The sequence below is a fragment of the Chenopodium album genome, chromosome 27 (assembly GCF_948465745.1).
Source record: "Chenopodium album chromosome 27, dcCheAlbu1.1, whole genome shotgun sequence".
NCBI lineage: Eukaryota > Viridiplantae > Streptophyta > Magnoliopsida > Caryophyllales > Amaranthaceae > Chenopodium > Chenopodium album.
Window position 1 is genome coordinate 28,748,812 of NC_137860.1, and position 26,468 is coordinate 28,775,279.

Consider the following 26,468-nt stretch of genomic DNA (forward strand, 5'->3'; position numbering starts at 1 on the left):
TGTCAAATGAAACAATTTTAATTTGTCGAATTAGCTTTTTAATTAGAACCCTACTTTTCTTGTAGGGAGTGTTAAAGCGTAAATCTGCGTGATTGTGCCTTGTTCTTTCAACAATTAAGAACTTCCAATCAAATCCACATCCATTAACATCAACATTGCCTGGTCAAATTTGATCCGATTTGTTAATGTCAGTGACACTTTTGTTAACGTCAAACTTATGCTATCTACAGCACCTCGTACAATTCTCTGATCTTGTAGAAATAATTACACTATTGTTGAATCCGTTTAATTTTCTAACAAGAAAATATGCACCCAAGAGTACAAGATAAGAGTAATTGAAGTGTGAAATTCTTCAAAAGATCCAAGAAAAGTTTATAGTACGTGTAATTTCTATGTTCACTTCACCTTATTATTTTTTTAAGGTGAAGTGAACATAACCTTAAAGATTGCAATAATCCAAGGTAGCGTAGCATAGATCTTGAACCCAATTTGGGTCATGTTGTAATTGGACCCAGCCGATAAGGCTAAAAATTAATAAGATTTAGGGGTGCATGTCTTTGAGTGAAGTTTAATGATTTTGCTCCCAAATTTGACAATGTACTTCTTCTGTCCTTTGTATTGCAATCTTACAGGTAGTTATAAATAAATTTTAAACACGGTGAAGCTAAGGCAGTTTTGTAAGTTGTGACATTTTAATTTGTACGAGTAGTATACTTAGATATATAATTTAGTTTTTGTTGTACCCTAATCCATCTTAAAAAAATATAATTTAGTATACTTAGATGTATAATTTAGTATACTTAGATATATACTTGTTGACCCTTATGAGGTTTTGATGATGATACTAAGAATTGAGCAAACTTCCTTTTAATAAGGATTTTCTAGTGTTGTGATGTTGGCAGGTTCAGTAAGCGTAGAGGGCTGAAGTAGGAACTGGAACAAAGGAACTTTGGAAGATCCATGAGGACAAGTAAAGAACAGAAGAAGAGTTCCAGCAATGGAACTTCCCGAAGTTTCTCAACAGGAACTTCAAAACGGGTGTAATGACCTGGTTCTGGTGTAATGCTGGGGCAAGCCTCAACAATCAAGGATCAACACAAAGATCAAGATATCAACCGAAGAAGATGGACTTCATAACTTATAGTTGTGTAAAAGATAAGTTTGTTTTCGTAGGATGATGTAAACATATAAATGATAGATATGCCTGGAACTTATTAGAAATCAGATAAAACTTGGCAAACTAACTAATTCGTAAAAGATAATTATGAATTTTATAAAAAAGTACTTAATGGATTTTATCTTATAAGATCTGGTTTAACTTGGTTTTATCTTTTTTATAAAATCTTATCTTTTAACAAAAACGAATTTGATAAAATTTGGTTTTTATAAAAACGAATTTAAATCTGTTTGGATTCGGTTTTAAAGAAGATAAGATCAGATTTGTGTTTGATCTATCTTGTTTGCGAAAACCCTAGTTTGAGAAGCTGAGGAACTCCTATAAATATAGAAGTATTTCAGCTTAGCAAAGTGAGAGTTTTAAGCGTGAAAACCACTTAGTGCTTAAGAGTAAGTTTGCCAAAAGGTTTAAGCTTTATCATTTGATTTCGGGTTTCATGTGTAGCTTTCCATTTATGTGTTAGAGTGTGTCTTTGAGTTGTAATTGGTTTTGGGGTGAGATCGTGAATTCTCTTAAATTCACGCAAGTGTATGAGTTTGAATTCTCTAAAATTCGAGTGAAGACTGTGAGTGCACAGAGAGTGAAAGGAACCTGAGAAGTGTCTTGGGTCACCTAGGAAGTGTCCTTGGTAAGGGGAGAAAAAGGGTCCTGAGAAGTGTCTTAGGTCTGGTAGGAAGTGTCCTATCATAGAGTCAAGTGTCCGTGGTGGAACTTGCAAAGCAAAGGTCTGTGTAATAGGTTGTACTAGGAGAGTTGCCTATTATAGTGGAATTTGTTCATAAGTCCCAATAGGGCCGAGGTTTTACTTCCAGTTAGGCACTGGATGGTTTCCTCGTAAACTTGCTGTGTGCTTAAGTTTTCTTTATGTTTTTATTGTTTATTTCCGCTTAAGTTGCGCGATTGGAACCTACTACTATTCACCCCCCTCTCGTAGTAGTTCATCTAAACTAACAATTGGTATCAGAGCAGGTTCTCACGAGATTACAAGCAACCTTGTAGAGTAAAGTTCCTGAAGAGATGAATGCACACGAGAAACTTGAAGAAGGGTATTCCACCCAGAGACCACCAATGTTCAATGGCAAGTTTTATTCATACTGGAAGAATAGAATGGAGATATTCATCAAAGCTGAAAATTACCAAGTATGGAGAGTCATTGAAAACGGTGACTTCGAGGTAACAAAAACCAATGCAAACAAAGAGGTAATCCCTAAACCACTAGCTGAATTTGATAAGGAAGATTATGAAAAATTTGAGTTAAATGCTCAAGCTGTGAAAATCTTGCATTGTGGACTAGGACCTCATGAGCACAATAGGATCATGGGTTGTAAGTCTGCAAAGCAGATTTGGGATTTACTACAAGTAACACATGAAGGAACGAATGAAGTTAAACGTTCCAAAATTGATTTACTAATGTCTAAATATGAAAGATTTGAAATGCTACACAAAGAATCCATTCAGGATATGTTCACTAGATTTACTAACATTGTCAATGAGTTAGAATCTTTAGGCAGGTCCATACCCATTGATGAACAGGTAAGGAAAGTCCTTAGAAGCCTTCCTCAAGATGAGAGATGGAGATCCAAGGTCACTGCTTTGCAAGAATCCAAGGACTTCACCAAGTTCAACCTTGAACAGCTCAATGGTTCCCTGCTTACTCATGAACTTCATCTTGGAGCTAATACTGAAAGTTCCAAGAACAAAAGCCTTGCTCTAAAGGCTTATGAATCAAGTGAGTCTGAAGATGATGACATAGAGACAGCCATGCTGGTACGAAGGTTCAGGAGGATGCTGGGAAAGAGAGGAGAGAAGAACAGGAGAGGACAGCCAAGTTCCAGGGAGATCAAATGCTTTGGTTGTGGTTCCAAGGACCATCTCATCAGAGATTGTCCTCAACCTAAGGAGGATGAAAAATCAAAGTACAAAGGGAAGGAACAAAACAAGTATTACAAACCATCATTCTCCAAGGAAGATGTGAGAAAAGCCATGATGGCTGCATGGGGAAACTCTGATTCAGAAGATGAAGGAGAAGGAGAATCTGTAGAGGAAACAACCAACTTATGTCTAATGGCCAAAGCAGATGATGAAGCACGCCTGAAGGAACTTGAATCTGAGGTATGGTATGACTATCGACAACTTAAACACTTAAAAAAGGAAAATCTTATGGACATTATTCTGGAACTTCAAGATGATTATAAAGAACTAAACAGGTCGAAGTTCCAAACTGATAAAGCTTTAAACATTTACAAAGAACATAGTGAATGGGTAGATAATATGAAAACTGACATACAAACTAGATTATTTGATTTACATGATAGAAATGGCCTTCTAAAAGAACAAGTTGAAAAACTGAAACACGATAATATTCTGTTGAATGTAGAGTTAGTTCAACTGAAACTTGGAATTGACACTCCTGACTCTGAAGTTCCTATTGCAAGCCAACTTCCAAATTTTGAGAAATTAAAATATGATTTGGAAGAAGTTAAAATAAAAAATCAAACCTTGGAGGAGGAACTTGTCAGAGCCAGGAGAGGTAAAGAAGTAATTAATAATGGAATTCCATCTTGGATAGCTAACATCCATAACAAGAATAAAGAAGGACTAGGTTATAAGAAGAAGTCTAGGAGAAACAAGAAGTATGTGGATCTACCCAGTCAAAAACTATGTTACTATTGTGGTAGTACAGGACATCTTAAAGCTGCTTGTCCTAAAAGAAATAAAGATACTCTTAAGAATACTGAGCATGCTGAACAGGTATGGTTGAAGAAATCTGAATCTTCTTCCAAAACAATGGAACCCAAGGAAACCTGGGTTCCAGAAATTAACGCTTAGTTTTCATGCAGGTTCCAGTGAGGGGGAACAACACTTGGTACCTCGACAGTGGTTGTTCTAAGCACATGACTGGAGACAAATCTAAATTTCTCTCACTGGATGCCTACTACGGTGGAACTGTGACCTTTGGTGATAATAAGAAAGGTGAAATCATTGCTATAGGTAAAGTAGGAAGGTCAAGTTCCAATGCTATTGAAAATGTCTTTTTAGTCGAGGGTCTTAAACACAACTTGTTAAGTATTTCTCAATTTTGTGATAGAGGTAACTCAGTTAGCTTTACTTCTAATTTTTGTAGAATCATTAACAATGACACTAACAACATTATCCTTGAAGGAACCAGAAAAGGGAACACATATATTGTGGATCTTAACGAAGTTCCAAGTAGTAGTTTAACTTGTCTTAGTGTCATTGAGAATGATCCCTTATTATGGAACAAACGATTTGGCCATGCTAGTTTTTCTTTGCTAGATAAACTTAGATCAAAAGAACTTGTGGAAGGACTTCCAACCATCAAGTTCCTAAAAGAAAAAGTCTGCAGTGCATGTGTTAGAGGTAAGCAGACACGAATATCTTTCAAATCTAAGAATATGGTAAGCACCACAAAACCATTGGAACTTATCCATATGGATTTGTGTGGTCCTATAAGAATACAAAGCAGAAGTGGAAAAAGGTATGTGATGGTTATTGTAGATGATTTTTCCAGATATACCTGGGTTTTCTTTCTTGTAAGCAAGGATGATACGTTTGATCACTTTGTTGCTTTTGTGAAGAAAGAACATAGAAGAACAGGTCATCAACTGATCCACCTAAGGTCAGATCATGGAACTGAGTTCGAAAACTCAAAATTTGATGAGTTTTGTGATGAATATGGGATGGATCACAACTTCTCTGCTCCCAGGACTCCACAACAAAATGGAGTAGTTGAACGGAAAAACAGAAGCTTGGAAGACATGGCAAGGACTATGCTGATTTCCAGTGGACTGCCTAGGAACTTCTGGGCAGAAGCAGTAAACACAGCGTGTTACATATTGAATAGAGTTTCTATTAGAGCAATAACCAACAAAACACCTTATGAACTAATTAAAGGAAGAAAACCAAATATTTCTTACTTTAGATCTTTTGGTTGCAGATGTTTTGTACACAATAATGGAAAGAGAAACTTGGGAAAGTTTGATGAAAGAAGTGATGAGGCTATATTCTTAGGATATGCCTCAAATAGTAAAGCTTACAGAGTCTATAATAAAAGAACAATGTGTGTTGAAGAGTCTGTACATATAATTTTTGATAAAACTGATTTTGTGATTGATGTACAGGATGATGATGATTTCGAGATAGGGTTAGTAAGAAGACATGACCCTGATGAGGAATCAACAATATCCATGAAGCAGCAAAACAAGAATCCAGTAGCTGAAAACCAAACTGCAACTGAAACAGAAGTTCCACAAGAGGAACATTCTGAGCCTGAGAACCCAGAACCTGAGAATCAGGAACCACTGAATCAAGAGACAGGAAACAATGATGCTGAACCTGAAAAGTTGTATCCAATCAAAGAGTTTACCCCTAAACGTTGGAAACATCAAAAGTCTCATCCAGTGGACGTGATTATGAGTGACATAACCAAAGGAACTCAGACCAGGTCACAGCTAAGGAACTTCTGTGCATTTTTCTCGTTCCTATCTACGTTGGAACCAAAGAACTGTGATGAAGCCTTACAAGATGCTGATTGGATCATAGCCATGCAAGCTGAACTAGGAGAATTCGAGATAAACAAAGTTTGGCACCTAGTTCCTAGACCGGAACACCAGAAGGTCATAGGTCTAAAGTGGGTGTTCAGAAACAAGCTTGATGAACATGGAATCATAGTAAGAAACAAGGCTAGACTGGTTGTCAAGGGGTACAATCAACAAGAAGGCATAGACTTTGATGAGACATTTGCTCCAGTTGCCAGGTTAGAAGCTATACGCATTCTTATTGCTTTTGCAGCTTTTATGGAGATTAAGTTGTTTCAGATGGACGTCAAATGTGCATTTTTAAATGGTCTATTAAAAGAGGACGTCTATGTGGAACAACCTCCTGGATTTGAAGATCCAGATTTCTCAAATCATGTCTATAAACTTGATAAAGCTCTCTATGGGCTAAAACAAGCACCAAGGGCATGGTATGAGAGGTTGTCCAAGTTCCTGTTAGATAATGATTTTAAAAGAGGCAAAATAGACAAAACTTTGTTTTTGAAATCTAAAGGAACTGACATTTTAGTTGTACAAATATATGTAGATGATATTATTTTTGGTGCAACTAATGAATTTTTGGTGAAGTATTTTGCTGACCTTATGAGTGATGAGTTCGAGATGAGCATGATGGGTGAGCTAAACTTCTTTCTTGGATTGCAAATTAAGCAAACTGAGAAAGGAATAATGATTCACCAACAAAAGTATGTGAAGGAACTCATAAAGAAATATAAGATGGAAAGTTCCAAAACTATAAGAACACCTATGGGAACTAACGCCAGACTGGATGAAGACATAGTTGGAACTTGCATAGATCAGAAGATGTATAGAGGTATGATAGGTTCCTTATTATATCTAACTGCTAGTAGACCTGATATATCTTTCAGTGTAGGCTTATGTGCGAGGTTCCAAGCAAATCCAAAGGAATCTCATCTCAAGGCAGTTAAGAGGATACTTAGGTACCTCAAAGGAACTGATGATTTATCTCTCTACTATCCAAGGAATGAATCAATTGATTTAGTTGGATACACGGATGCTGACTATGCAGGTGATTTAGTGAATAGGAAGAGCACATCAGGTATGACTCAATTTCTTGGATCATGCTTAGTTTCTTGGGGTTCCAAGAAACAGAATACAGTTGCCTTGTCCACAGCAGAAGCTGAATATGTAGCTGCTGCAGCTTGTTGTTCACAAATGCTGTGGATAAAACAACAAATATGTGATTTTGGTTTAAAATTTGAATGTGTTCCAATTTATTGTGATAATACTAGTGCTATCTGTATTTCTAAAGATCCAGTGCAACACTCTAAGGTTAAGCACATCCACATTAGACACCACTTCTTAAAAGATAATGTGGAAAAAGGCTATATTAAGTTGGAATTTTGTCCTACTGATAATCAAATTGCTGATATTCTAACTAAGCCTTTGAGCAGAGAACGCTTTGAGAACATGAGACTGGAACTTGGGATGATCAAGCTGAATTGATTGCAACTGAAGTTCCTAGATATGGCATTGTCAATTAACAAGATCAATTAGAAGAATAAAACATCTACCACAAATTTGGTGTGATAAACATAACGGGAATGTCACCGTTGGTAAACTCTTGGAGGTCAGTGCAAGTAACTCTTATTTAAAACTGTACATACTATTCAAAGCAATGTAGACTTGTATGTGACTTGTTCCATAAATTATATTTTGAAAAATCAGTTTTTCTTTTCGAGAAGATTTATCTTCTGGAATTATCTTTTATTAAATATAGTGTGAAAAGATAAATTCTTGATTTGTAAAAAATTCCATCCGGATTAGTTTTCAAAAACAAGATAAAATTCATTGTTCCTAAACTAAACCCTTCCACTTCAATACACCGCTTCAAAAATTTACTCCCTTATAAATACTACCCAACCAACCCCATTAACTTACCATCACATCAATTAAACTCTAGAACTACCCTGACCATAAAATTTCTACAGCTAAACCACACAAAAATTTCTACAGCTAAACCTCAACCAACCATGGCCGAAGAAAACCCTAAGAACCAAGAAGAGCTATCACCTCCCAGATCACCTAGCCCACAACCACTCAGCCAAGAAATTCCTGTTGTGCTACTTCAAACCACCTCAGAACCAAAAAATACCAAGCCAAAAGCCGTTGAGGACACTGCAACTTCCTCTACTGGAAGTTTACCCAATGTTCTTGATCGAATCGGGTTATGGAAGAAGAGGAAAGCCGAAAAAACGGAAAAGTCACTCGAAGATCAAATTCTTGAAATTGATATGATGGCGAGGGACGAGGAACCCGAGGAAGAGAAAGAACATTCTGAGGGGGAAGAAGATGAGAAGGCACTGGGAAAATTTGCTGACAGGTATGTTGTAGGCTATAGAATTGATGATGCATGGTGTAATAAGGTGAATTTTGAACTTCTAGATCTGCTTAAGTTCTAGGGTTGGGATTTCATGTTTACTGTTAAAGCTAAAAATTATTTGTATCCACTGGCTATGGATGAATTCTGTAAGGAATGTGAATTTGAGGATGGTGTGTGTTATAGCAAAATTAATGGTGTTGATGTTGAGTTTGATGCTGCTAGAATAGGGTCTATTCTGCAAGTTCCATGTGAGGGGTTTGATACTTACATGAAAGGGGCTGTGACTGTTAAGGTAGCATGGCATACTAAAACTGAAATCATAAATTACTTAGGGGGTAAAAAGGGTGTTAGCGTGATGAATCACAATGATCTCTCTCCGTTGCACAAATTGCTGTTTAATTTGGTAAAGAAGTCCTTGGTTCCAAGGACTCAAAAGAAAAATGAATTGTGCTACTTAGATATGGCCCTAATCTTTTGCATGTCTAAGAAGATTAAAATTAATTTCCCAGCAATTATGATCCAACACTTAGAGCACTGCATAGAAAAAGAGATAAAAGTTGGATATGCTGCGATTCTTGCTTCTGTGTTTGAAGATTTAGGTGTGCAATTGAGGGATTTCTATGGGCATATGAGGGAGAAAGGAGAAAATGTGATCAATGAAACCACTCTGAGAGGTTTGAGTATTGCTGTAGTGAGGGGGAAGTGTGTGAGGTATGAAGCTGCTCAGAAAAAGAAAGAAAAGGACGAGGACTCACAGGTGAGAGTTCCTGTCAGGAAGAGTAGAAGGCTCTCTGGTGGAACTCAGGGTAGGACCAGTGCTGCTGATCCCTTGGAGTTGAGTGAAGGAGATGGAGGAGCTGATGAGCTAGTAGCTGATTTATCTAATAGGCTTATGCAGGTTGAAGGACAGCTCCTTGACTTGTCAGGGAAGATAAAGGCTATGGAGAGGACTGACGCTGCTCAGGCCAAGGAGTTCCACAAAGCCATCTCAAGTCTTGAAGCAAAAATGAAGAAAGCTCAAGAGGACAACAAAGCTGATCTTGAGAAAATTTTACAAGCGCTTGACGCTTGATCACCTATGCAGCCTACCCTAGCCATCCCCTAGCTTCATATTTTCTAATGGTTTTTGGAACAATGATATGTTTTTATTTGGATGTTTTTGAACTCATTTGCTTTTGAATATTTTGGAACTTGGTCTGTAATATTTTAAAGTACTCTGGATGGTTGGTTTTGTTAAATAGTATGAAACTTTGTCTATACTTGCTTGCATTGTTGAGAATAAACAGGAAAATTTGTGTGAAAGTACTAGCTTAAGAGAGCTAGCCAGCGCTGCTTCCAGCTTCCCACATTCGATGAATTGCCTGTGGGGCTGTGAGTAGATGAATAAAACTTTGAAAAGTCAAGTTTTTGATGATGCCAAAAGGGGGAAAAGCAGGAGCAAACTTGAAAGCTGAAGTTGTTCTAGTTCCAATTGAGTAAGTAACAAAGGTTTCTCTTCTCTACAAATTTTCTTTGCTTTCTGTTTGTTTTCTTTCTGTTACTTATGTTCTGTTTTTTTTCTTTGTTTTGCTTATATGAAAAAAAAGAAAAAATTGGAAAATGAAAAAATTAACCTTCTGTTTCTCTACTTATCATCCTCAGAAGTTTGCTCAGTTTGTCATCATCAAAAAGGGGGAAATTGTTGACCCTTATGAGGTTTTGATGATGATACTAAGAATTGAGCAAACTTCCTTTTAATAAGGATTTTCTAGTGTTGTGATGTTGGCAGGTTCAGTAAGCGTAGAGGGCTGAAGTAGGAACTGGAACAAAGGAACTTTGGAAGATCCATGAGGACAAGTAAAGAACAGAAGAAGAGTTCCAGCAATGGAACTTCCCGAAGTTTCTCAACAGGAACTTCAAAACGGGTGTAACGACCTGGTTCTGGTGTAATGCTGGGGCAAGCCTCAACAATCAAGGATCAACACAAAGATCAAGATATCAACCGAAGAAGATGGACTTCATAACTTATAGTTGTGTAAAAGATAAGTTTGTTTTCGTAGGATGATGTAAACATATAAATGATAGATATGCCTGGAACTTATTAGAAATCAGATAAAGCTTGGCAAACTAACTAATTCGTAAAAGATAATTATGAATTTTATAAAAAAGTACTTAATGGATTTTATCTTATAAGATCTGGTTTAACTTGGTTTTATCTTTTTTATAAAATCTTATCTTTTAACAAAAACGAATTTGATAAAATTTGGTTTTTATAAAAACGAATTTAAATCTGTTTGGATTCGGTTTTAAAGAAGATAAGATCAGATTTGTGTTTGATCTATCTTGTTTGCGAAAACCCTAGTTTGAGAAGCTGAGGAACTCCTATAAATATAGAAGTATTTCAGCTTAGCAAAGTGAGAGTTTTAAGCGTGAAAACCACTTAGTGCTTAAGAGTAAGTTTGCCAAAAGGTTTAAGCTTTATCATTTGATTTCGGGTTTCATGTGTAGCTTTCCATTTATGTGTTAGAGTGTGTCTTTGAGTTGTAATTGGTTTTGGGGTGAGATCGTGAATTCTCTTAAATTCACGCAAGTGTATGAGTTTGAATTCTCTAAAATTCGAGTGAAGACTGTGAGTGCACAGAGAGTGAAAGGAACCTGAGAAGTGTCTTGGGTCACCTAGGAAGTGTCCTTGGTAAGGGGAGAAAAAGGGTCCTGAGAAGTGTCTTAGGTCTGGTAGGAAGTGTCCTATCATAGAGTCAAGTGTCCGTGGTGGAACTTGCAAAGCAAAGGTCTGTGTAATAGGTTGTACTAGGAGAGTTGCCTATTATAGTGGAATTTGTTCATAAGTCCCAATAGGGCCGAGGTTTTACTTCCAGTTAGGCACTGGATGGTTTCCTCGTAAACTTGTTGTGTGCTTAAGTTTTCTTTATGTTTTTATTGTTTATTTCCGCTTAAGTTGCGCGATTGGAACCTACTACTATTCACCCCCCCTCTCGTAGTAGTTCATCTAAACTAACAATACTCGTGTCATATCAAATAAACTAAGCAAAAGATAGATTATACTCTCTCCGATCCATTGCATGCAATTGGTCTATACCCTTGTAATTGACCTCGCCTCAAAAGGTTTAAAACTTTAACAATTATCAAACGCTCCATATATATGATATAGCCAATCAAAAAAATTAATAAATAGAAAAGACATCGAGTTTTCTCTTAATTTTTTTTAAATACCATGCATTACCCGCTTATGAGGTGACTGTTACATTAGGCGATATGATAATGATGAACAATTATGAACGAATACACAAAGCTTGAGGATGATATTGCTTTACTATATATGGAATTAAGATGTTAGTTTGCTAATGAAATTATTTACCTTTAAATAATCAGATATGAAACGGACCATAACAAGTTTAGGGTTTAATAATCCAATAGTCTATTAACATTATAGTAGAGACCAGAGAGGGGAAAAAAGAACAAAACTTGTATTATTCAATCCACTTTAACAATTCAAATTACATTTTATGTCATTATATAGGCCAAAGAAATAGCTAATAACAAGCTTATAGATTAGCTAGATCGAACGTATACTTTTAATGCCATAAACATAGGAACCACTAATACTAGATGGGTAAACAAATACATGATCCATGATTTACTCCTCTAATCTATTGATTTTATTAATGTTCCTAAACTATAGGAACTACATACTTTGACATCAATAACATAACATAGTCACTGTTGAAAAGTCTATGCTACCTTCCTATAAAACTACTACACACCTTAATGAAGTTGCATGCATAATTAATAATCACTAGCTACATACTTTAGCAATACAAATATTTCTAGCTAGTAAATTAGTAATACTAAGTAATTAAAAAATTATGGGAAGCATAGAGTTACATCTAGAAAATGTTAATGAGGATGCTGAGCTCCTCAAAGCTGTGTACAACCACCTCTTTGCCTACGCCGATACCCTTTCCTTAAGAGCTGCTATAGATCTCCGCATTGCGGATATCATACACTCTCATGGCCACCCAATGACCTTATCTCAAATAGCCTCAAAACTCGAGTCAACCTCCTCTGATGTCACGTGCCTTGCACATGTCATGCGGATGCTAGTCCGTAATAAAATCTTCATTGTTGATTATAATATTAATAATTTATCAAGTGAAGAAATTGTACCTTTATATGGTCTAACCACAACTTCTATGTGGCTCTTGCATGACCAAGACCTAAGCCTTGCTCCTATGTTTTTAGCCTTTACACACCCTTGGATCATATCCGGATGGTTCGAGATCAGCCATTCGATCAAGGAGGGTGGGACCCCATTCGAAAAGGCATATGGCCAATCATTTTGGGAGAGAGCAGCTAAGGACCCTGACTTTAACACAATGTTTAACACTGGGATGGCAGCTGCTACTAAGCCTACCTTAGATGCTGTTGTTAAAGGGTATAAGGATGGTTTTAGTGAGTTAAAAGGTACTCTTATTGATGTTGGAGGTGGAGTTGGAAGGATGATAGCCAAAATTGTTAAGGCTTACCCTCATATTAAGGGTATTAACCTTGATTTGCCTCATGTTGTGGCTAGTGCCCCACAACATCCGGGTGTCACCCATATTGGAGGTGACATGTTTAAAGAGATTCCTAATGCTGAAACTATCATATTAAAGGTACGTACGTATTACAAAAAAAAATAATGAGTACGAAGTATTTCAAATCTCATGACACTATATATATCATCTGTAACTCGATTTTTAAGGTAGATATCATATTCTTATCTATAAAAATGACGAATTAAGTATGGAATATAATAGATGTTAATTGCAATAAAGGAATATTTTATATCTCACAAATAATACCCCTTTGTTGCAATTAACATTTAACGAAGGAAGTAAATCATATATAATTGAATCGGGTCTATTTTTAAAAGTCAAAACACACATGTCATACTTTATATATTTGGTTATTTGGTTAGTATTATTTTTTATTAGCTAGTAAAATAGGTTGAAGCAAGGTTATTTCTAATAAGAAAAGTAGACCTAATTACTACATACTACATAATAACATAAAAAAATTTACTACGTATATTCATAATTATTACATATTTTACATAATTATTACCATGTACATATATATACTACGTATATTCAAATTCCTATAAAATCTAGTTCCATATATTTGTCTTTAATTATATGAATTCAAGTACAAAACAAACTACATAATCTTTCTTTGAAAATTATTAACTACTAGTAGTATTATTTTGATTTGAAAAGTAAATTAAAACACGTTTGATAAGTGGTAGTACAAGATAACAATTGTGTGATGAGACAATTTGCTTGGTTAATAACATTAAATCTAAATACTACGTACTTATTTATTGAGTACTTGTAATTAACTTAACCACTTCAACTTAAATTATGTTTTTCAGTCCATTTTACACGACTGGACGGATGAACACTGCTTAAAAATCCTGATGAACTGTAAAAAGGCGGTATCCCAAAGCAAAGGGAAGGTGATTATTGTGGATGCAATTCTTAATCCTGATGGAAAAGGGTTGTTTGACGACGCGGTCATAGGCTGTGATCTTTGGTTAATGGCGCATTGTGTTGGTGGAAAAGAGAGGACTGAGGAGGAATGGAAGAAATTGTTGAAAGAAGCCGGTTTTACTACTCTCAATATCACCCGCCTTCCTACTATTATGTCATTATCGATCATCGAGGCCGTTCCTCAGTAAACCACCTAGCTTAGCATGACTAGCTAGCTAGTTACATTGCACTTTGGATAACCTTTGGTTGTAACAAATAATAAGTTGGTTTATGTTTGTATCGTGTTATAATGTGTTAGGTTCAGATTTCTCCCTGTAACACTGATTGTGTCACGATATTATGATGCGTTACAAATTACCTAGCTACGAGTACTATAATATCCCTTATACTTGTATCTTATAACTACATATATAGTATGAACACGAACCAACTCACTAAACTTGTGAGTATGTTAAACAATAGAATTTATTAAATCTAAACATATTTTAAATTATCGAAATTAGTCAAAATATGTCGAACATATAGAATAGGATCTTAGGCCCCATTCTCTTCACCTTTATTTTGCTGAACTAAAATTATTTTTGCTGAACTTAAATTATTTTTACTGAACTTAAATTAGTTGTATTGAACTGAATTTATTTTTGTTGAACATTATTTTTATTGATTTTCTATTATAATTCTTCTTTAAGAAAACTGAATTTTACTGAATTGAACTTATTTTTACTGAACGGAAATTATTTTTACTGAACTGAAATTAATTTTACTGAACTAAACTTATTTTTACTGAACTGAAATTATTTTTACTTAATATTATTTTCTTAAGGCCAGGTGAAGAGAACAGGGCCTTAATCAGATAATACTCCTGATTCTCTTATTGGATATTTCTACCTTTCTTTTTACTGTAAGAAGAGAGATAATTATCCAAATAATTAAGTAGAGAAGAGGAAAAAAATTAAAGCCTAGAGTTTATTTATTTATTCATTTGAAAAGGTAAGAAAAAATGGCCTAAAGTAGGTATATAATGATTAAAAAATGCCTCAAATTGAACATTCATGTCTTAACTATAGTCATTATACTCATCATTACAGCTGGTTATTGGGTAGAATAGCCCAATGACAATAAGGTCAGGGTCAAGCTTAAAGTGCTATTAATGAACATGGTCATTAATGAATGGGCCTTTAATGGTTAGGGTCAATATAGGGCCAAAATATTTTTCCAATTTAGTAGACAAACAAAATAGATAATGTAAAAATAATTACATAGATAAATTTGTACTCATATATACTTAGTAATGGCTATGTTCAATATTTATTTTAATTGATATTTTGTTGGCCTGCCCATTATCGACCCGCGACCTGCACTGGTCCAACCCATTATTGACCCGCAACCCGCATTGGCCCGCCCATTATTGACCTGTTATTGACCCGCATTGGCCTGACCCGTATTAAGCCTATAAAATATGACCCCGTTTGACCCGACCTACATTTGATCCACACCGTACCAACCCTGACCCGACCTGCCCAATAACCAGGTGTACTCATCATCCACTCTCTAATAAGTCGTATATCTTGCATTTCTCTAAATTCGTATAATAATGACTATACTAATCTAAATAATTAAACACTGATTTTGTTTATTAAAGTCGTATATTGACTATACTACTCATCCATACTCTACTTTAGCACTATATATTAATATTTTATTGCCAATTTTCACATGCATAAAAACAATATCGCAGTCATAAAAGACTACTTATCAAATCTTGACTACACTACATTGATACACACCAATTGCAGGTTAAGCCTCATGTTTATTATTTTCTTAAAAAAAAAATTCTAGTTCTCTTGATGGGTACGATGAACAAGCAAAGGGGGAGGTAGTTTTATTTATTGTATTTTTTCTTTTGCAATATGAAAGGTACATTGTAATAGACCTAAATTAAATTATTTAGGACTAAGGCTCTCTTCGTTGTTGCTCTTAATTATGAAAGGTCTATTTCTACCAACATTAAAATTTAACAATTGCAGAAAATAGTGATAAAAAAATAATCTCAGATCTATTATTTTTGCCGATAGACGAATGAATTAGAATGACAATACAAATTATAAATATGGCATGAAGAACTTAAATTTGTAACCTATTGCATGCAGACCTTAATCTTTATTAAAAAGTCATGTATTGCAAGACCACATTAGTCAGCATAGTCACTGTTGCTCATTTCCATTTAAGTGTGCTACATTATACTATTCAACTCTCTTTTACGTGATTAATTAAGAAAGTATGTACGGAGTACATTATATTGTTCTTGACTTCTTGTACAAATATCCATATCTATCCTTGATCTAATTAAATCAAAGGAGCAATATTTCCACACACGTACTTTATGTTCTTGACTTTTTACATACACATGTTAAACAACGACAAAACGTGCTATTTATCCTCCTATAAATATATTCTTAAATTCAAGATTACTAATAAATTAATTCAAATACATAATATTAGTAATATAGAGTGTAAAAAATGGGGAGTACAGAGATTAATATTGGCAATGCTAATGAGGATGTTGAGCTCCTCAAAGCCCATGCCGAGGTCTACAACCACCTCTTTGGCTACGCCATTACACTTGCCCTACGAACAGCCGTGGAGCTCCGCATTGCGGACATAATACACTCCCATGGCCACCCAATAACCCTATCTCAAATAGCCTCAAAATTCGAGTCAACCTCCCTCGATGTCACGTACCTTGGACGTGTCATGCGAATGCTAGTCCGTAAAAAAATATTCACCATAGAATATAATAACCAATCATCAGGTGAAGAAGTCGTACCCTTATATGGTCTAACCACAACATCTAAGTGGCTCTTGTATGATCAAGACCTTAGCCTTGCCCCTATGTTCCTAACCCTTTCGGACCCTTTGATCACGAAACCATGGTACGAGTTTACACGTTCGATTAAGGAGGGTGGGATGCCTTTTGTTAAGGCTCATGGGATGTCTGTTTGGGAAATGGCGTCTAAAAATAAAGAGTTTAATAGTTTGTTTAATGTTGGGATGACTGCTGCTACTAAACCTACCTTAGATGCTGTTATAAAAGGGTATAAAGATGAGTTTAGTAAGTTGGAAGGTACATTACTTGTTGATGTTGGTGGTGGTACCGGAAGTTTGATGGCCGAAATCGTTAAGGCGTACCCTAAGATTAAAGGTATTAACTTTGATCTGCCTCCTACGGTTGCAAGTGCTCCTCAACACTCCGGTGTTACCCATGTTGGTGGTGACATGTTTAAGGAGATTCCTTCGGCTGATAATGTCATCATCAAGGTAGGTCTTTCGCAATCGTGTAAAGTTTAAGATTAATGCACTTTTACGTGCAATGTCGTGTAATTCACTAATTGTGTTGCCTTTGACATTATTTTTTGTTGAAATTATTCTCATTGAAATGAAATTAGTTTTAATGAAGTTAAATTATTTTTGCTAAGCTTATACTATTATTATAGAATTTTTTTTTTATTATTGAAATAAACTATTTTTTATTGAACTTAAGTAATGTTTAATGATTAAAACTTTATTTGAAAGTTATTACTAATTTTTATTGATTAAAATTTGTTTTATTGAATTGAACTTATTTTTACTGAACTTAAATTAAATTGTTTTTATTAAAAATAATAATTTGATTATTTTTACAGAACATGGTTTGACTAACTAATTATATATAATATCATCATAAAACCTTTTGTGATTATTTTGTTTCATAAAAGCTCATTGACATTTTTGTTATATAAACTTTAAGCCTTAATTATTCTACTAATTAAACAAATTCTCTGTGTTATGCTAAATTATGTCTACTCTTACAACGTAACATTTTTATTTTGGGTGGTGTATGTAGTCGGTTTTACATGACTGGGCAGATAAGGAATGCTTAACAATCCTAAAGAATTGTCAAAAGGCGGTATCTCAGAAGAAAGGAAAGGTGATCATAGTTGATATAGTTCTTCATCCCGATGGACATGGTATTTTCGACGACGCAACCATTGCCCTCGATCTTTTGATCATGGCCAATACTGATGGTGGCAAAGAGAGGACTGAAGATGAATGGAAGAAATTGTTGAAAGAAGCTGGTTTTACTCGCATCAACTTCATACCACTTCAAACTATTATGTCATTTTCAGTTATTGAGGCATTTATTCAGTAATTTTGATTGTATAAGAAATGTTGCCAATTAAAAATATCGTAGCATTACAATTGGAGAATGAATAATAAGGACTCTTAAATTATTTTGTTATAACCAAAATATATCAAACTACGTTCATTCTTTGAGAAAGGTAGTACAAGTTGTAGAACTACTAGTTGTGTGGTGAAAATTTTGCACATGTTCTTTGTATACGGTATGGATTATAGTACGTGTAATTTCTGTTGAACTAGTAAGAGTAGTAACTAATAAAGGGAAACATCTAAAATGACGAGTAGCACTGTCAAAACGGTTTGACAGTTCGGTTTCGGTTCGGTTTGAAATCGGTTCGGTATTTAATCGGGTCGGTTTGGAATCGGTTTAATTGTCTCACGGGTCGGTTTTGGTTCGGTTTAAATAGTTATCGGTTCGATTCGGTTTCGGTTTATTCTTAAGCGGTTTTAATTCGGTTCGGGTTGTAAACAGTCCGGGTAGTAAACGGTTCGGTGCAGACGGGTTGCGGTTTGTTGACGGTGCGGTGTAAACGGTTTTTATCCCGGTTCAAACAGTTTCGGGTTGGAAACGGTTTCGGGTTAGAAACAGTTCGGTTCTTTTTTGGTTCAGTTTATAACTGGTTCGGTTCTTTTTCGGTTCAGTTTTTAACTGGTTCGGTTCTTTTTCGGTTTAGTTTATAACTGGTTCGGTTCTTCGATGGTTTAACCACTTTAACGTTATTCATATCAGTTCCATTTCAAGTTTACTAAATTACGGTTCGGGTCGGTTTCGGTTTCAAAAAGTAAATTGTTTATCGAGTTGTTTGGATTCGGGCAGTTAAATGGTTTTGGTTTGAAATTTGATAGTACTTGCTAACCTTTTGCGTTCACAAGTTTTATATAAAGTCGGCAAGTCGCGAATCATTTCATATTTAGGCATCATATTATAAACAAATTCTCATTGATTTTATAAATACATATTATGTTATGTTTCAAGTTTAGTCATACTGATCTTACTAGTTTATTACGAAGTAGATTATAAGAGTTAGTGTATTAATGTATTATTGTTTTACAATTAGGTTATTATATGCTTCTTATTTAATCATTTAATCTATTTAATTATATTCCCGTTAAAAAAATAATAAAAAATCCATTTAATTATATAAAAAAGATTGTTTCCTCAAAAAAAAAAAATATAAAAAAGATTGTAAACGGTTCGATTTAGAAGCGGTTTGGTTCATAAACGGTTCGGTTTATAACCAGTTCGGTTTACAATCAGTTCGGTTTTTAAATGGTTCGGTGCAAACGGGTAGCAGTTTGCTAACGGTTCGGTGTAAGCGGTTTTTTTTCCAGTTTAAACGGTTTCGGGTTGGAACCGGTTTCGGGTTAGATACGGTTCGGTTCTTTTTCGGTTCGGTTTTCTTTCGGTTCGGTTTATATTTGGTTCGGTTTGTTGGCGGGTTCGGTTCTTATACGGTTTAACATTATTCGGGTCGATTCGGTTTCGGGTTTACTAAAATACGGTTCGGGTCGGTTTTCGGTTTCAAAAAAATCGGTTTTTAATCGGTTCGGTTCTCATTTGGGTCGGTCGGTTTCGGGCAGTTAAACGGTTTCGGTTTGAAATTTGACAGCACTAATGACGAGCATACTTGTTTTTCAAGAACGGAGGAAGTATTTTATTTAGAAACAACTAATAAATAATAGTACGGAGTAGTAAGCACTCAGATAATATATCTATCCATATAATACGGAGTGTAATAATATAAATTATTCATATTCTCATGAGGTGGTGCTCCATGAGACCATGTGTCCATGACTCTATCTCTTCTTACAATATGATAAGGGTACATTTTTAGTTTAGTAAAACTTTATTTGAAATCAAACAATCTTTGTTTCAAAAAAAAAAGAAATCCAACAATCTTGAAAGATTGATCTAATATTATTTAACGCTTCTTGACGATTTTCACATTTAGGAACAAAAAAACTATCACATAAGGTGAACAAATTACCTTTTTTATTATTTTTTTTTTTATTTTTTTTATTTTGGATAAGTGGTGGTCATAGACAAATGACTTAAGTGATGATACATGGTGAAAGCTACGTCTTAAAGTTGGAAACATGTCAAGACATTGAATGACTACTCCGTAAATAATAGAAAATGATGAGGACGTCAAATTGAACAAGTAAAACCATGGAGCAATTCCAAGCATGCATTAAAGATTGTAATTATTAGGAGTAACTAATTTATCATGTCTTGTGTAATGTGGGGCTAGCAACATGATGTGGCCACATTAGTTCGTTTTTAGGAGTAACTCTTACTAGGGGTGAGCAAAAATTCAGGGTACCCTAATCTGGAACCGGAACCTGTTCGGAACCGCAGGTTCCAAACCTGGAACCTGTTGATCAGGTTCCGGTTCCGGGTAATAAAATTAGGAACCTGTTGCAACAGGTTCCGGTTCCGGGTAATAAAATTTTGGACCTAGAACCTGTAGGGTACCCTGTTAGTACATGTTCCCTATAGGATACATGAAATCGGAACCTATACGATATTAAATATTCTAGACAATTAGTGTTGGTTTGTTATATTTGAAGTAGTTTACTAAAGTTGTAAGCTTTTATTGTGAACATCCATTTTTAAAAATATAGATTTGTCACAATTTATCAAGTAACTATTAAGCTTACTTTGAAAGACATGGTACCCTGTTTAGGAACCGGAACCTGCAGGTTCCGGTTCCGGTTCCCAATTCTTAGGAACCTGCTGCAATAGGTTCCGGTTCCGGTTCCTATTTTTAGGAACCTGTTGCAACAGGTTCCGGGTACCGATATTTTTACAGGGTACCCTGCTACGCTCACCCCTAACTCTTACAATTTACATACCACAATTATTTATAAGTACGAAGTATAATCTTATTTTGCCTATTAAATGAACACAAATTTATTGTATGAGTAACAACTAACAATAATTAAAAAACAAAATGTAAGTATGTAACCCCATTTCTTCATTTAATTAAGTAACCACTCTCTTTAGTTTTGACTGGCTCATTTGGTCAAATTTTGTTTGGTTGCAATCAATATAAGTAGTATATATATTGCTGTATAACACAAATTATGTATAACACCATAATCTTCAAATTATTCTTCACCATAATTTAAGGGGAAGTAGTGCACTAACATTGAGTTTTAACTCTTTAGAGGTTTGTGGTTAAAAGTTGGGAAAATGACATTCTTATGTGTACATTGACGTATGTAAATATGAGGGAGAAAACTTATGTCCAAATCCATTTGTCTATCTAATAATTTAAGGCCTAAAACAGATTCAAAATCTTTATACTTCATATAACTATTTCTATTTCACAATTGAATATCACAAATAAAAAAAAAATGTCTAACTACATACGAGTTTCAAATAATTTTTTTTTTTATAATAATTATTTATATGTCGGTTTTGGATTGAAGTTAGATTTAAGATGAATGAAAATGACTCATTGACTCTTAACAACTAGACCCAATTTCTCCATGAACTGAAATGCAAGTCGGTTCGTCCAAAACGTTGTGAGTTGGGTCCAAGACCTATATGCATGCATACTATGCATTGTTATACTTAATTGATACGGCATATTTCTCTCACCAATCACTATCTTCAAGGCTAATTTTCTTGCAAGAAAACTAAACTAACATTGTACCTTTCACAAGATAGCGAATGATCCAAAAAGGATATATGTATCTTTCTATCAAATTGAATTGAATTGTCACATTAATTTTATCATTAAATTCCTTACCTCTTTTTCGACATTGTACCTTTCAAAGAATCAAGGGCCTTAGCCAATAGCCTGAATTACAGTCCTTGTTAAATTTTTTTAATATAAATTAAGTTATACACTAATATTTTACTCATTTTTTCAATTAATCCATAGTAGATACTTAAATAGTATTCCATAACTTAAAATGGAAAACAATCAAAGTGTAACGTTGTGTAAAATCTTAAAGACTTATTCTATTTAGCTTAATTTCAGTTCAGTTCAGTTCCTAATTTTCTTCTCTCATTAACTATTCAGTTTCTAATTTCCTTCTCTCATTAATAGTTTAGTTCAATTTTCTTCTCTCATTAACTATTCATGCATGGACACCCGCCCCAATCTGCATCAGTATAAGTGATCAAGTGCATGGATGATGAAGGATATAAATATTCAGAAGAAGAAGAAGAAGAAGACGAGTTGTCTCCATCTTTAGTCATGGTGGCGGGATGTTAAGGTGGCTACGGGAAGAGAAGGGCGGTGGCTAGGGTAGTAGGAACAAAATAAAAAAAATAATACTAGGATCATGGTATTTAAGAAAAGTTGACCTTGCACGATATAATACACACATACTTTATCATGGTATTTAAGAAAAGTTGACCTCGCACGATATAATACACTTAAAACGGGGTTAAATGTTGTTGGGAGTATAATCAAGTGGGTCATGTGTGCTTTAAATAAAGGTAATTGTACAATTTTCACTTTAAAAACCTTCCTTTTTTAGTGTGTTGCAACTATTGTGACATTTCTATTTTAGAAAAGTGTTGTACAACTATAAAAAAAAACGGAGGTTGTATGTAACATGGCCACCTAAAAAAAAAATAAATAAATAAACCATAGCCACATTAAATAATACGGAGATTATATTCAATTCTATCGTGTTTCATTTTGTTAAATTTTAAAATAAAACGTTTGGTAAGCCAACAACATTAAAGTGGGGCATATAGTCTATGGAGTAATACGGAGTACAAAATTATGGGTCAAAGAAAATATATTTGAGAGTTACATCTCAATAATTTTGCTATAAAAAAATATAGTTATTAGTTAGAAAACAAAATAAACGGAGTATATTTTAATATGATGAACGAGCTCCATGAAATCAATGGATATGCTTTGAAAAAGAAAAAAATAGAGAGGTGCAGCATGAAAAAGTTAAAAGTCAACACTTTTTAACCTATAAATTTGTCGTACTTAGACCTCATAAGTCATAACAACCCAAACTAATTAAGCAATTAGAACTTTTAAGAAAATTAAATAACTAAAAAGCCCTAAAAAACAAGCCTAATAAAAATGGGAAGCACAAGTAATGAAGTTAATGAGAAAGTTGAGCTCTTACAAGCTCAAGAAGAGGTGTGCAAACACCTCTTTGCCTACGCAGATAGCCTTGTGCTACGTGCTGCCATTGAGCTCCGCATTGCGAACATCATACACACCCATGGCCAACCTATGAGCTTGTCCGAACTCGCCTCGAAACTCGAGGCACCCTCCCCAAACCTCTCATCTCTTGCACGCATCATGCGTGTATTAGTCCGCAAGAAAGTCTTCACGGTTGATCATGAAAAGTTGTCTTTGTCGCCGGGTGATGATGAACCCGGCGTAGCCTTGTATGGACTAACCCCAACCTCAAAGTGTCTCTTGCATGATCAAGAGTTAAGCCTTGCCCCTATATTTCTAGCCTTCACCCACCCTGTGATGGTGGATGGATGGTTTGAAATAGGGCGTTCGATTAAGGAGGGTGGGACGCCTTTCGAGTTGGCTCATGGTGCACCCTTATGGGAGATGACATCTAAGGATGCTAGTGTTAATAAGTTGTTTATTTCCGGGATGATGGCGGCTACTAATACATCCTTAGATGCTATCATAAGTGATTATAAGGATGGGTTTAATGAGATGGAAGGTACAATTGTTGATGTTGGGGGTAATGTTGGAAAGTTGGTGTCTTATATTGTTAAGGCATACCCTCATATTAAAGGTATAAATTTTGATCTTCCTACTACTATTGCTAATGCTCCTCAATACCCTGGAGTTACTCATGTTGGAGGTGACATGTTTAAGGAGATTCCTTCTGCTGATAATGTTATCATCAAGGTACGTATGTATATGAATTGAATAACGTACTCTCTTTGTTTCTATTTGTTGTTCCTTTTGTCCTCTTTAAATTAGTTTGCTATTTTGATTGTTTATGGAATCTAAATGATTCATGATAGATTAATAGTTGAGAGGTTTAATTATGTGTTTATCAAATGACTAAACACATAAGAGATTAATAATATAGCTGATCTAAACTCTACCTAAAATCACTTGACCAAACTGATATAACTTAACTTCACTCGGTTCGAATTGATAAAAAAATAAATGTGTTTAATGATGGTTTGTTTTATTAGATTATGCATATTGGCATTAGAATCAAAAATGATCTATCCTAAAGTCAATTCGAATGACCATTGATTGAAGATCATCGTTTCATTTGACTTTTTTTTTTTTTTTTTTTTACGTAAACTAGGGCTTTTCGTACATTAAATAAGAAGAGTCAATTAAAAAAAATAAAAAAAAATAAAAAAAAAAAAATAAAAAAGCCAAGCACAAATCCAATGAAAAAGTATTATGAAACACTTGTAAATTTGTAACAACTTAGACTTGATATCATTGTTTATTTTGTTGAATGAAGTCCGTATTACATGATTGGGGCGATGAGGATGCATTGCTGATCCTAAAGAAGTGTCAAGAAGCAGTTGCTGAAAAGAAAGGAAAGGTGATCATTGTGGACATGGTTCTACATCCCGATCGCCACGCGATGTTCGATGATGCATCCATAGCCCTTGATCTCTTGATGATGGTAACCTTTAGTGGTGCTAAAGAGAGGACTGAAGATGAATGGAAGAAATTGTTAAATGAAGCCGGGTTTACTCATATTAACTTCATACCACTTCAAACTCCAATGTCATTCTCAATTATCGAGGTTTTCAATTAAATGACGAGAGATTATCTAGACCTATTGCTTATTTGCCTAAGACAAATAATGAAGCAAGCCATTATGCATGCGTTATTGAAGGAAAAGAATGGCAAAAATTATGTATTTTAATAAGTTTAAGTCAACTTTGCGTTACGTGTACGGTGTTTTATGTAATTATGTTACAAAGTATAATACTGGCATAACATTTTTTTTTAAAAAAAAAAAAAAAAAAAAAAAAAAAAAAAAAAAAAAAAAAAAAAAAAAAAAAAAACACGATGTGTAATAATATAGTTAGTGGGATTGAAACGACGACTTATTTGTTTTAAGGTTATTCGTGTTAATGTGTGCTAATGTGGTATATTGTTTAATTTAGTTATTGTATTGAAAATATGAAAGAACAGTATGTTCTCGAGTATATGTTATTTACTTTGTATTTTATATTCAGGTGTTCTTTTTTCATTTTATTTTATTTTTGTTTGGTATGCGAGCATCTTCTTAGGCCGGTGTATTTTAATACCCCATGGCAAGAAATCTATTCAAACGCAAATAATAATAATCAAAAGGAAAACCAAGCCTTTTCTTTATCAATGTATGTTGAATATTCGCTTCAAATACCACCTTATTATCATAGAACCTTCAAACGTAGCAAGCTAGCAATCCTTTGGCTACGTGTTTGCCGCCCTCAGCTAAAAAATTACATAGCGGAGTAAATAATCTATTGAAAAGTATAGAGGATGTGAGAGGAGAGAAATAATAAATTAAAACAATGAATAATGGAGATTATGAGTAGAGATTAAAGTAGAAATATAATATAATGTAAGTATATTATCAATAAAATAAAATTAAAAATAAAAATCTTAAGGGACTATCTCAACAAACAAACCTAAGCGGCTAAGCTAATAATATAATTGAAGCTTAGCCTTGGGTTTGAAGCTTGAGGTGAATGAGAATGATATTGTAACATGTTTCTTACATTGACTCTTATCATGTATGTCAAAGTACTAACTGACTCAACAAAATTAAGTTGATGATTGAACTCTCATTTTTGGTTTCGTATTCAATCAAGAACAGTAAATTTAAATTACAAGTAAAACAAGCTGGCTTAGCTCAAGTCAACTTAACACCACTTCAAACTTCAATGTCATTCTCAATAATTATTGAGGTTTTATGATTAAATGACAAGGAACCTAGTATATCGGCAACAAGTCAAAGACATCAGCCCATTATTCATGTACTTTTATTTATAAGAATGCCAAGATAGTCCTAATAAAGATCCACATCATTGATTATGATCAATAATCATTAGGGGACGGTAAAGTGAAACTCTATACAATTTATCCAGTACTTTTTTTTTGTTTGGTGTTTAGAGAGTCACAAGGACGGGTGATGAGAATTGATTTCAGGATCACCTGGCACCGGGAGAGGAGCTCTCTAAATTATGGCTCTTCTATCATGCATGACATTGAATTTAGCCTTGCTAGGTTGTTTTTGCTTCTTACCATTGCACAATTAGGTTCAAAAAACAAAATCAACATTTTATTACTTAATGGATAAAACATAATCATATCCGTACATAATTAAACGGACAACTTGATTTGATCAGGTTGGCTTGACAATTTGACATAATTGAAACAGAATCATAAGCTTAAGCCATATGTTTAAGAATTGATTTGCTATTCTTCTGGGTTTACACTTTTGGGCTCAATAATCAAGTGCAACCAGGCGGTGTGTGTGTTTTTTTTTTTGAAAGAATAGTAAAACATCTACTATGACTTTCTAAATCATAGATGCATAAAATTCATATTGCTTTTGGGCTTTTGTTGGGCTTAATAGTGAAGTTCTGCCTTTTTTGACAAGTTTTGGTTTAAAAGAATAGCCAGTGTATGGCACGGATGTCTAGGGTTGCTATTTGGCACGGATTTTAAATTTTATTATTTTGA

General features: G+C 34.5%; 4 protein-coding genes across 4 annotated transcripts; all 4 read left to right on the plus strand.

Moving 5' to 3' along the window:
• The first annotated feature begins 2,194 nt into the window (after positions 1 to 2,194).
• LOC145619950 (uncharacterized) lies at positions 2,195 to 8,174 on the plus strand. Its single transcript, XM_081674627.1, has 7 exons — positions 2,195 to 2,536; positions 2,711 to 3,598; positions 3,861 to 3,928; positions 4,302 to 4,596; positions 5,320 to 5,917; positions 6,626 to 6,952; positions 7,729 to 8,174. The coding sequence occupies exons 1-7, from the start codon at positions 2,195 to 2,197 to the stop codon at positions 8,172 to 8,174; spliced, it is 2,964 nt and encodes a 987-aa protein (XP_081530753.1).
• A 3,784-nt stretch (positions 8,175 to 11,958) lies between these two features.
• On the plus strand, positions 11,959 to 13,811 carry LOC145621597 (desmethylxanthohumol 6'-O-methyltransferase-like). The gene is made up of 2 exons (XM_081676326.1): positions 11,959 to 12,747; positions 13,506 to 13,811. The coding sequence occupies exons 1-2, from the start codon at positions 11,959 to 11,961 to the stop codon at positions 13,809 to 13,811; spliced, it is 1,095 nt and encodes a 364-aa protein (XP_081532452.1).
• Positions 13,812 to 16,143: 2,332 nt separating this feature from the next.
• LOC145621501 (desmethylxanthohumol 6'-O-methyltransferase-like) lies at positions 16,144 to 17,812 on the plus strand. The gene is made up of 2 exons (XM_081676231.1): positions 16,144 to 16,941; positions 17,507 to 17,812. Exons 1-2 carry the CDS (start codon positions 16,144 to 16,146, stop codon positions 17,810 to 17,812), a joined length of 1,104 nt encoding a protein of 367 aa, XP_081532357.1.
• A 5,053-nt stretch (positions 17,813 to 22,865) lies between these two features.
• Positions 22,866 to 24,733, plus strand: LOC145619951 ((R,S)-reticuline 7-O-methyltransferase-like). Its single transcript, XM_081674628.1, has 2 exons — positions 22,866 to 23,663; positions 24,244 to 24,733. Exons 1-2 carry the CDS (start codon positions 22,866 to 22,868, stop codon positions 24,544 to 24,546), a joined length of 1,101 nt encoding a protein of 366 aa, XP_081530754.1. The 3' UTR covers positions 24,547 to 24,733.
• The last annotated feature ends 1,735 nt before the right edge of the window (positions 24,734 to 26,468 follow it).